At 39.4% G+C, this 12,618-nt stretch overlaps 1 protein-coding gene across 6 annotated transcripts in view; it reads left to right on the top strand.

Moving 5' to 3' along the window:
• The window catches only part of LOC130367859 (excitatory amino acid transporter 1-like), a 338,220-nt gene extending 329,406 nt beyond the window's left edge, over positions 1-8,814 (top strand). For all 6 annotated transcript variants that reach the window (XM_056570764.1, XM_056570754.1, XM_056570782.1 and 3 more), the window contains 4 exons: positions 6,079-6,273; positions 7,406-7,540; positions 7,735-7,929; positions 8,014-8,814. In XM_056570764.1, the coding sequence (XP_056426739.1) occupies positions 6,079-6,273; positions 7,406-7,540; positions 7,735-7,929; positions 8,014-8,053 (565 nt within the window). In that variant the 3' untranslated portion in view covers positions 8,054-8,814. The remainder of the gene's footprint in view (positions 1-6,078; positions 6,274-7,405; positions 7,541-7,734; positions 7,930-8,013) is intronic.
• Positions 8,815-12,618: the final 3,804 nt, after the last annotated feature.

Below are 12,618 nucleotides of genomic sequence, written 5' to 3'. Positions count from 1 at the left end.
CTGTAAAAGAAAACAATTGGCTGGCACAAAGCTATCTAGCACTGTATGCTTAATATTCAAGAATATTGCATATAACAATTTCTAAAAACTCTACTTTTATTATTTGAAAGAGGAAACTTTTTGCCACGTGTGTCAGTAAACAAGTAAACAGTGAACAATAGATGCATCTACATACCTATAGGTTTCCATCTATTGAAGACAAATACAATTATTAAAATCAGAATAAGAAATAATATACAACAAATGTCCAAGTTGAGAAGTCCATACTTGTGTATTTCAAGGATAAAATATTGTACGTTGTTCAAAACGTGTATATCCGGTAATATGCTATATAGTTCCATTTTATTCCACATCAAATAAATTCATATACAGTCCAAGATAGAGTTTGTGAAATTCTGTTATACACAGTGATTTACAAATCCTGTGCTGTATTTGGCAAGCTGAGAAGTGAGATATATATGTGCCATAAACCAGAATACAAGTATATTCTCTGGCCTCACGTTCTCCTGCCCCCGAGATCCACATGGTGCTTCAGACAAATGATGTTTTGTAGTACTTTTACGGCACTTATTCTTGTTTAGGCAGGTGGGAGGACTTTTTATCCTCATTTATTACAATAGTATTCAATAATCTAATAATGTGTTTTGGAATATTCTTAACCCTTCCTCAGCAGTAACTTTAACACTGCAAAATGGAAGCTTAAATAGTGCATTGTTCTCTTCCACAATTGGAAAATAGGAGAAAAACCAAAATGTAAAATAGGGATAAAGCATTACAACATTTTGCTCAACAAGTAAACTATGGAAAATGATATACATTTCAGGAAATGGGAACCTGCACAAAATTTATCAAATGCCTTGCAAGCATTTAACCCCTTAAAGGAGAACTGTACTGAAAATGTTTCCATTACCTCTGTGCCCGGGCTGCAAAAACTAAACTTTAACTCACCTTCTGACGTTCGCCGATAATGGCATCCTGGTCCTCCGGTGCTGGTCGTCTTCCTGCTTCCTTGGGACTGTGACTCATACTGCACTCAACATATTGCCAGCCGCAGTGATGTCCTGCCTCGGCCAGTCATAGGCTGAGCGCACTGTCATGTAAGGAGCCCGAGCAGCAAGGAGAAGGCGTGGCCCAGGCTCCTTACATGACACTGCGCTCAGCCTATCACCGGCCAAGAAAGGACATCGCTGCGGCCGGCGATACGCTGATTGCAACATGACTCACCGCCCCCAGGAAGCAGACCAGCCGATATCAGTGCAATGGAAGAACATTGAAGGTGAGTTAAAGTTTAGCAACAAAAGAACGTGCGTGCACTCACCGCTCAACGGAGACTGTTCAGCATGGGAGTCCGGTCAACGGAAAGGCTGGATCACAGCATTGGTGCAGGCAGGTGGGCGATCGGAGGCTACGCCGGCCTTGAGCTAAAGTTTGTTTAACCCCTTAAGGACCAAGGGCGTACAGGTACGCCTTTGCTCCCTGGTACTTAAGGACCAAGGACGTACCTGTACGCCGTGGGAATTTCGGTCCCCGCCTCGCGCCGGGCGGGGACCGGGCCAGGGTGACTGCTGATATCTATCAGCAGGCACCCCGCGCAAATGCCCAGGGGGGTGATTAGACCCCCCCCATGTCGGCGATCGGCGCAAATCGCAAGTGAATTCACACTTGCGATTTGTGCCGATTCCGGGTCATTACGGGTCTATGGTGACCCGGTGACCCGGAATAGAAGGGGGATCGCGGGTGTCCTAGACACCCACGATCCCCCTGTAGCGATAGGAGTGAGGTTGCAGAGGTGCCACCCCTCCTATCTCTGCTATTGGTGGTCTAGACGCGACCACCAATAGCAGATCGGGGGCGGAGGGGTTTACTTTCGGTTTCCCCGTTCTGCCCTCCCACAATAGGCGGGGCAGGACAGGGAAACCGACAGGGACCGGCGCCGAAGATCCACTTACCCATTGGCGACGGCAGCGGGCAACGATCAGCGGCGGCAGCGGGCGACGATCGGCGGAAGAAGAGGACGGCGATGCAGCTTCCTGGATCCGACGGAAGCCGGTGAGTTACTTAGCAACATCTGGAGGGCTACAGTCTGAGACCACTATAGTGGTCTCTAAACTGTAACCCTCCAGATGTTGCAAAACTACAACTCCCAGCATGCCCAGAGAGCTGTTTAGGCTTGCTGGGAGTTGCAGTTTTGCAACAGCTGGAGGTCTACAGTTTGAGACCACTGCAAAGTGATCTCTATACTGTGCACCTCCAGATCTTGCAAAACTACAACTCCCAGCATGCCCAGACAGCAGTTTGCTGTCAGGGCATGCTGGGAGTTGTAGTTTTGCAACATCTGGAGGTCCACAGTTTGGAGACCACTGTGCAGTGGTCTGTAAACTATAACTCCTAGCGGTAAATTCACTGTAAACCTCCGCCAGTGTGAACGTACCCTAAAAACACTACACTACACTTACACATAATAAAGGGTAAAACACTACATTTACACCCCCTTACACTGTCCCCCTAATAAAAATAAAAAACGTATTGTACGGCAGTGTTTCCAAAACAGAGCCTCCAGCTGTTGCAAAACAACAACTCACAGCATTTCCGGACATCCACTAACTGTCCAGGCATGCTGAGAGTTTAGCAACAGCTGGAGGCACCCTGTTTGGGAATCACTGGCGTAGAATACCCCTATGTTCACCCCTGTGCAATCCCTAATTTAGTCCTCAAATGTGCATGGCGCTCTCTCACTTCAGAGCCCTGTCGTATTTCAAGGAAACAGTTTAGTGCCACATATGGGATATCTCTGGATATCTCCGTAGAAATTGTACTACTAATTTTGGGGGCTTTTTTTTTCTTTTACCCCTTATGAAAAAGAAAAGTTGGGGTCTACACCAGCCTGTTAGTGTAAAAAAAAATAATGTTTTTACACTAACATGCTGGTGTTGTCCTTTACTTTTTATTTTCATGGGAGGTAAAAGGAAAAAAAGACCCCCAAAATTTGTAACGCAATTTCTCCTGAGTACGGAAATACCCCATATGTGGGCGTAAAATGCTCTGCGGACGCACAACAAGGCTCAGGAGTGAGAGCGCACCATGTACATTTGAGGCCTAAATTGGTGTTTTGCACAGGGGTGGCTGATTTTACAGCGGTTCTGACATAAACCCAAAAAAATAAATACCCACATGTGACCCCATTTTGGAAACGACACGGAACGTAACAAGGGGTATAGTGAGCCTGAACACCCCACAGGTGTTTGACAAATTTTCATTAAAGTTGGATGGGAAAATGAAAAAAAAATTTTTTCACTAAAATGCTGGTGTCACCCTTAAATTTTCATTTTCCCAAGGGAAAATAAAAAAAAAGCCCCCCAAAATTTGTAACCCAATTTCTTCTGAGTAAGAGCATACCCCATATGTGGATGTTAAGTGCTCTATGGGTGCACTACAATGCTCAGAAGAGAAGGAGCGCCATTGGGATTTTGAAGAGAAAATTTGTCCGGAATTGAAGGCCACTTGTGTTTACAAAGCCCCCAAGGTACCAGAACAATGGACCCCCCCCATATGTGACCCCATTTTAGAAACTACACCCCTCATGTAATGTAATAAGGGGTACAGTGAGCATTTACGCCCCACAGGTGTCTGACAGATTTTTGGAACAGTGATCCGTGAAAATGAAAAATTAAATTTTCCATTTGCACAGCCCACTGTTCCAAAGATCTGTCAAACGCCAGTGGGGTGTAAATGCTCACTGCACCACTTATTAAATTCTGTGAGGGGTGTAGTTTCCAAAATAGGGTCACATGTGGGAGGGGTCCACTGTTCTGGCACCACGGGTGGCTTTGTAAATGCACATGGCCCCTGACTACCATTCCAAACGAATTCTCTTTCCAAAAGCTCAATGGTGCTCCTCCTCTTCTGAGCATTGTAGTTCGCCTGTAGTGCACTTCAGGTCCACTTATGGGGTACCTCCATACTCAGAAGAGATGGGGTTACAAATTTTGGGGGGTATTTTCTGCTATTATTCCTTGCAAAAATGTGACATTTGGGGGGAAACACACATTTTAGTGAAAAAAAAACATATTTTTTTTTACATATGCAAAAGTCGTGAAACCCGTGTGGGGTATTAAGGCTCACTTTATTCCTTGTTACGTTCCTCAAGGGGTCTAGTTTCCAAAATGGTATGCCATGTGTTTTTTTTTTTTTTTTGCTGTTCTGGCACCATAGGGGCTTCCTAAATGCGACATGCCCCCCGAGCAAAATTTGCTCTCAAAAAGTCAAATATCACTCCTTCTCTTCTGAGCATTGTAGTTCACCCGTAATGCACTTCAGGCCAACTTATGGGGTGCCTCCATACTCAGAAGAGATGGGGTTACAAATTTTGGGGGGTATTTTCTGCTATTAACCCTTGCAAAAATGTGAAATTTGGGGGGAAACACACATTTTAGTGAAAAAAAAGAATTTTTTTTTTTTTACATATGCAAAAGTCGTGTAACACCTGTGGGGTGTTAAGGCTCACTTTATTCCTTGTTACGTTCCCCAAGGGGTATAGTTTCCAAAATGGTATGGCATGTGTTTTTTTTTTTTTGCTGTTCTGGCACCATAGGGGCTTCCTAAATGCAACATGCGCCCCAAAAACCATTTCTGAAAAACATACTCTCCAAAATCCCCTTGTTGCTCCTTCGCTTCTGAGCCCTTCGCCCGCCGAACACTTAACATAGACATATGAGGTATGTCCTTACTCAAGAGAAATTGGGCTACAAATATAAGTATAAATTTTCTCCTTTTACCCCTTGTAAAAATTCTAAAATTGGGTTTACAAGAACATGCGAGTGTAAAAAGTGAAGATTGTGAATTTTCTCCTTCACTTTGCTGCTATTCCTGTGAAACACCTAAAGGGTTAAAACACTTACTGATTGTCATTTTGAATACTTTGGGGGGTGTAGTTTTTATAATGGGGTCATTTGTGAAGACCCTTCAAATCCACTTCAAACCTGAACTGGTCCCTGAAAAAAAGCGAGGTTCAAAATTTTGTGAAAACTTGGAAAAGTGCTGCTGAACTGTGAAGCCCTCTGGTGTCTTCCAAAAGTAAAAACACGTCAATTTTATGATGCAAACATATAGTAGACATATTGGAAATGTGAATAAAAAAAATATATATATTTTGAATATCCATTTTCCTTACAAGCAGAAAGCTTCAAAGTTAGAAAAATCCTAAATTTTCACATTTTTCATCAAATTTTGGGATTTTTCACCAAGAAAGAATGCAAGTTACCACAAAATTTTACCACTATGTTAAAGTAGAATATGTCACGAAAAAACAATCTCGGAATCACAATGATAACTAAAAGCATTCCAGAGTTATTAATGTTTAAAGTGACAGTGGTCAGATGTGCAAAAAACGCTCTGGTCCTAAGGTGTAAAATGGCCTGGTCCTTAAGGGGTTAAGAGTTATGATTTTTTGAAGGCAAGGAGGAAAAAAACGAAAATTTTAAAATAAAATTGTCAGAGTCCTTAAGGCCCAAATGGGCTGAAAGGGGTTAAACATAATTATTTTGCTTAAAAATGTTTTTTTCAATTTTTTTTTCATTTTTTTAAAAAGCAGCACAATAATATAAAAGCACGTAACCCTGAGTATCATTTTAGTCGTATTGACCCACAGAATGAATAAAACATGCAAAAATAAAATTGGCTGTGTCAAAATGGGCTAAAGGGGTTAAAGGGGTTGTCCTGTGAAATACAGTCATGGCCCTAAATGTTGGCACCCCTGAATTTTTTCAAGAAAATTAAGTATTTCTCACAGAAAAGGATTGCAGTAACTCTTGTTTTACTATATACATGTTTATTCCCTTTGTGTGTATTGGAACTTTACTTGTACATAATGTCACACCAAACTCCAAAAATGGGCTGGACAAAATTATTGGCACTCTTTCACAATTGTGGATAAATAAGATTGTTTCAAGTATGTGATGCTCCTTTGAACTCACCTGGGGCAAGTAACAGGTGTGGGCAATATAAAAATCACACATGAAAGCAGATAAAAAGGAGAGAAGTTCACATATATGTGATGCACTCTGACTTTTGTCTCTACAGCTCTGCTACCCTACCCATTACTTTCAGATGCCTGGAAGAAAACAACAGAGTAGACAAGCGGGTCACTCGTTTTGTGTTGCCTGTGGGAGCCACAATAAACATGGATGGAACAGCTTTGTATGAGGCACTGGCTGCCATTTTTATTGCACAAGTAAACAATTATGAATTGAATTTTGGGCAGATTATCACCATCAGGTAAGTTGTTTTAAACAGTCAATGCCTGTATGTATGGGTTGACCTAGATCAGTATCCATGACTTTGCTTATCATTTAAATTACATAAATTCAAGTAGCAGCTTGGTGGTTTCTTTTTTCAAGTTGCAAGTATTATGGTGACCTGAATGTGTACCCCAGGTTATGATCCCCAGAATAGTTACTTATTGACAGTGAAAGTGCTTTCACAGCAAAAGGGCTGGGTAGGAGCGTAGTCAAGGAAAATTCAGAAGTGAGGACTAGGGGTAGCACTGCAAATTCTCAGAATAGTCAAAGGGCTAGCCAGGAGCTTATTCAGGAACAAGCCGACATCAAGATATAATAATAATAATGATAATCATTCCAATATAAACACAAAAGGACAAAGTTAACTGAGGAAAAACAACTACCACTGTGCTCAATTGGATGAGAGGTTAATGACTACTGACTGACCAATAAATACAGGTGTGGGAGCAGACAGGATTGCCATTACCAGGGTGGTTAGGCTATTGTACAGGAGCTTCAGCTTCAGGGATTCAGTAAGATAGCATGTCAACTCACCTGGTTTTGCTGTTTGTCACTGAAGAAGCTTGTAGTGTTTCTAGAAGTTTTATGTAGTATGGGGTATAGTGGAATTAAAGTACAAACAATACAGCAGCTTAAACTATAGGCAGATTCAGATAGTACAGTGTTGGGAAGCTGCTCACATGGTATACAAGATATTTCACATTGTGTTAAATCTTTCTGGTGAACTCATTCTTTAGGAAAAGCTTAGAATATATAGTCAACGGTTTAGATATACAATTTCTTTCTATGGTTTTTCTTGTTTTCTTTTCTACAGTGTAGATTTATATTGGAGACACAAAAACTATGAAGAAAAAAAACATTTTATTATGTAGTTTAAAGAAAAAGAAAAAAAAATGTTAAACAATTCAGGTTTTTTTCTCATCAGTATACGGGTTGTTACCAACATCTGGTGAAGATTTTACAAGAAAAATGGTGATTTGTTCAATACTTTTATATATATATATATATATATATATATATATACATGCCACATGCTAGACATTTTATCTAATGTATGTCTCTATATGAAATTGACTTTCGGAAGTTACTTTCTTTGATTCTTCATACAGTATCACAGCAACAGCTGCCAGCATCGGAGCAGCAGGTATTCCTCAAGCTGGCCTGGTTACCATGGTTATTGTGTTGACATCGGTAGGACTCCCCACCGAGGATATAACACTCATTATTGCAGTTGACTGGTTTCTGTAAGTATCTAAACAGTGTGATATGTGACTATGAGGCAGTTAACTTGATACAAGAAACCATCCGACAACAGAGATCAAGCTCTTAAAGTGCAGTATTATTTTAGGCAAAATAAATTTACCTCTTCACATCAATATTGTAGTATGAAAATATTCTCTTCTACTATTTTGTTATTACCTTTTTTCTTTTTTTCAAGTGACCGTCTCCGTACAACTACCAATGTCCTTGGAGATTCTTTAGGAGCTGGCATAGTTGAGCACCTTTCAAGGCATGAACTTAATAAACAGGATGAAGAACTGGGAAACTCTGTACTAGAAGAGAGTGAGAAACCCTATCAATTAATCTGTACAGAAAAAGACATTCAGAAACATCCTAATAGTGAAACTTCTATGTGAGTGTGCCTGTCACCTCTTCCCTGTATATGTGATTTGGACCCACATTCCAATGTTCTCCTATGTCTGACTTCTTTTAACAGTTCTTGGGTCAATATTTTGGAAATTCAACAGAACATATAACAAAGATGAATGGACCTGAATGTGGAAGGAGCTTTGTTTTTGACTGATTTTGGGTTTTTCTTCAAGTGCTGCATCAAACCAGCAATACTACAAACACATCATAAAGACTCCTGAAAAGGAATGATTAAAAGTATTGCTAGAAATCCCAGGGAGTAAATAATTTGTATTGTTTAGAGGAAAGTTCCTTGAATATCTTACATTCCTAGCTTTATTTTCTGAATGAAAATGTAGTTTAAAGGGAATCTGTCAGCATTCATTTCATCATAAAACTGACTGTAGCACATAATCAGTCAATTGTAAATGTTTCCTACCCGACCCGGATATCTGAAATTCATTTCGACAGACACCATCTAAGAACATCAGAACATCATGTCCCTACTCTTCTATGCCCATTGATGTATAACACTTTTTGATTTGTCAATTTTTCCTCAATAGGTCTGACCATATCTATGACTAGGTGAATAGTTCTCTTGAGGTGCCCACCCACAAGACTGCTTGAGGCTCATTGAAATACAGCACATGCAACCTCAAAAGTTAAATCATAATAATTCACCCTCACTTGTTCGTAACAAACCAAATTCACGAATTGGCAGTTTCACTGAACAATGGCAACTTCACTGTTGAATCAACAACTCATTTGTATTCATAACTGGATTTACATAGTAAGATATGATATTCCATATTTAAAGGTGTACTCCGGTGGAAAACATTTTTTTTTTTATTCAACTGGTGCCAGAAAGTTAAACTTCTATTAAAAAATATTTACCCTTCCAGTACTTATTAGCAGCTATAAGCTACAGAGGAAATTCTATTATTTTTGAATTTCTTTTTTTGTCTTGTCCACAGTGCTCTCTGCTGACACCTGATGCCCATATCAAGAACTGTCCTGAGCAGGAGAAAATCCCCATAGCAAACCTATGCTACTCTGGACAGTTTCTGACACGGACAGAGGTGTCAGCAGAGAGCACTGTGGACAAGACAAAAAAAGAAATTCAAAAAGATTAGAATTTCCTCTGTAGCATACAGCTGCTAATAAATACTTGAAGGGTAAAGATTTTTTAATAGAAATAATTTACAAATCTGTTTAACTTTCTGGCACCAGTTGAAAAAGAAAAAAAGTTTTCCACTGGAGGACCCCTTTAATGTAGTCTTAAATGTTGGTGGTAGTAGAGCTCTTTGGTTGTTAGGGTAGCGTAATCTCCCAAATGCCTGAACAGTACTGTCCCTATGACCTCAGCTTTATTGTCGATCAAACTGCTTCTTCAAGCTGTGATGATGCCTGTGACGGCACTTATTTTTTAAGCAAAATCATATTTTAAAAATGTACTAGTATAAACGGATAAAACTACTTGATCTACTTTAGATAAATATATATATATATATATATATCTATCTATATATATATATATATATATATATATATGTTAGTTATTGGTCAAGTAAAAATATAAGAGTTAAATAATTCCTTACCCAACCCCCCCCCCCCCCCCCAAAAAAAAAAGAAGAGATGTGTACACTAACAGCAAAGTAGAATAAAAAAAAGTATTCTGTATTAACATAAGTAAGATAAAATATCATGATAAACGTTCACCAAAATGGCACCAGCACACATAGTGGACTGTATACATGAGTGAAGCCTCTGAACCCTAAACTGAAAATCCCAAGACTGAAGATATAAAAAATGTTAAAGCATTGTTGGTATAGCTGACATAATACAGTACCATTGTTAACTACACTGCACGACAATAGAACTGACAGCACAAACAGATTTAACAGCCTAAAAACACCATAAAGATTTTTTTTTCCACTTTACTTTGCTGTTAGACTAGGTTCACACGGCTGTTTGCATCAGACCTGTGTTTTTTTTTTTTGTTTTTTTTTTTAGCTGATCAGACCCTGAAAAGGGTTGAATGCAAACAGTTACTACCGGGTCATGACAGACCCTGTTCACTTGCATTGGGTCCGTCGGTGACCCGGTAATTTTACAGGATTTTATCAGAGAAAAAGAATAGAGCTTGCACAATTTTTTTCTCAGCTAAACTCCCATCCTTCTGGCTAGATTGCCAATGGAACTCCAAAAAGCAGAGCCCGACAGCAATGTGAACGAGGCCTTATTGTAAAAGTTTCTTTTTTTTGGGGGGGGGGGGGGATGTCACATTTATATGTTCACTATGTTTTCCACATACCCTTGCAGTAGTGTGCTTGTTTGTTTAGTGACAGACAACTATAAAATATAAATATAGTAGAGGTAAATTAACCCTAACCACTACCAATTGTGAGGGTAGTTATCTGTTATCTGTTTAAAGCCCCATGCAGGTCTGTGGGAAATATATGTTCCAGCACAACTTTCAAATGGCTGGAGATATTTTGATAAAATTTGGTACACGTGAGTGACTTTTATGTCAACTAAAAGTATAGTAGAGTTAAATTAACCCTATATCAGGGTAGAGGGTTTTGTCTAAATTCCCATGCAAGTGTATTGGACTGTGTGTATGTATGTATGTTCGAGCATATGTTCCAAATGACTGGAGATATTTTGAAACTTGGTACACATATGTCAACTAAAAACATAGTACAGTTAAATTGGGTGGGAGGTTTTTTCTTAAGTCCTGATCACATTACTCTTGGGCTGCAGAGATTGCCTGGGACTTTTAAACTTTCTGATGACTGTTTAGCAGGCAGGTGCAGAGAATAGTTAATATGGGGGGTGGGATATAAAGTAGGCATATGAGGTCAGGAGCGCCATTGTTTCCCGGCAACGGGGAGTACCCTGCTAGTAGTAGAATGAAAACTTACTTCAATAACACTCATTATTGCAGTTGACTGGTTTCTGTAAGTATCTAAACAGTGTGATATGTGACTATGAGGCAGTTAACTTGATACAAGAAACCATCCGACAACAGAGATCAAGCTCTTAAAGTGCAGTATTATTTTAGGCAAAATAAATTTACCTCTTCACATCAATATTGTAGTATGAAAATATTCTCTTCTACTATTTTGTTATTACCTTTTTTCTTTTTTTCAAGTGACCGTCTCCGTACAACTACCAATGTCCTTGGAGATTCTTTAGGAGCTGGCATAGTTGAGCACCTTTCAAGGCATGAACTTAATAAACAGGATGAAGAACTGGGAAACTCTGTACTAGAAGAGAGTGAGAAACCCTATCAATTAATCTGTACAGAAAAAGACATTCAGAAACATCCTAATAGTGAAACTTCTATGTGAGTGTGCCTGTCACCTCTTCCCTGTATATGTGATTTGGACCCACATTCCAATGTTCTCCTATGTCTGACTTCTTTTAACAGTTCTTGGGTCAATATTTTGGAAATTCAACAGAACATATAACAAAGATGAATGGACCTGAATGTGGAAGGAGCTTTGTTTTTGACTGATTTTGGGTTTTTCTTCAAGTGCTGCATCAAACCAGCAATACTACAAACACATCATAAAGACTCCTGAAAAGGAATGATTAAAAGTATTGCTAGAAATCCCAGGGAGTAAATAATTTGTATTGTTTAGAGGAAAGTTCCTTGAATATCTTACATTCCTAGCTTTATTTTCTGAATGAAAATGTAGTTTAAAGGGAATCTGTCAGCATTCATTTCATCATAAAACTGACTGTAGCACATAATCAGTCAATTGTAAATGTTTCCTACCCGACCCGGATATCTGAAATTCATTTCGACAGACACCATCTAAGAACATCAGAACATCATGTCCCTACTCTTCTATGCCCATTGATGTATAACACTTTTTGATTTGTCAATTTTTCCTCAATAGGTCTGACCATATCTATGACTAGGTGAATAGTTCTCTTGAGGTGCCCACCCACAAGACTGCTTGAGGCTCATTGAAATACAGCACATGCAACCTCAAAAGTTAAATCATAATAATTCACCCTCACTTGTTCGTAACAAACCAAATTCACGAATTGGCAGTTTCACTGAACAATGGCAACTTCACTGTTGTGACAGACAACTATAAAATATAAATATAGTAGAGGTAAATTAACCCTAACCACTACCAATTGTGAGGGTAGTTATCTGTTATCTGTTTAAAGCCCCATGCAGGTCTGTGGGAAATATATGTTCCAGCACAACTTTCAAATGGCTGGAGATATTTTGATAAAATTTGGTACACGTGAGTGACTTTTATGTCAACTAAAAGTATAGTAGAGTTAAATTAACCCTATATCAGGGTAGAGGGTTTTGTCTAAATTCCCATGCAAGTGTATTGGACTGTGTGTATGTATGTATGTTCGAGCATATGTTCCAAATGACTGGAGATATTTTGAAACTTGGTACACATATGTCAACTAAAAACATAGTACAGTTAAATTGGGTGGGAGGTTTTTTCTTAAGTCCTGATCACATTACTCTTGGGCTGCAGAGATTGCCTGGGACTTTTAAACTTTCTGATGACTGTTTAGCAGGCAGGTGCAGAGAATAGTTAATATGGGGGGTGGGATATAAAGTAGGCATATGAGGTCAGGAGCGCCATTGTTTCCCGGCAACGGGGAGTACCCTGCTAGTAGTAGAATGAAAACTTACTTCACGCCCCCTCCC

Source organism: Hyla sarda, chromosome 1 (assembly GCF_029499605.1).
Source record: "Hyla sarda isolate aHylSar1 chromosome 1, aHylSar1.hap1, whole genome shotgun sequence".
Taxonomy (NCBI): domain Eukaryota; kingdom Metazoa; phylum Chordata; class Amphibia; order Anura; family Hylidae; genus Hyla; species Hyla sarda.
This window is presented reverse-complemented; position numbering and strand designations above follow the sequence as displayed.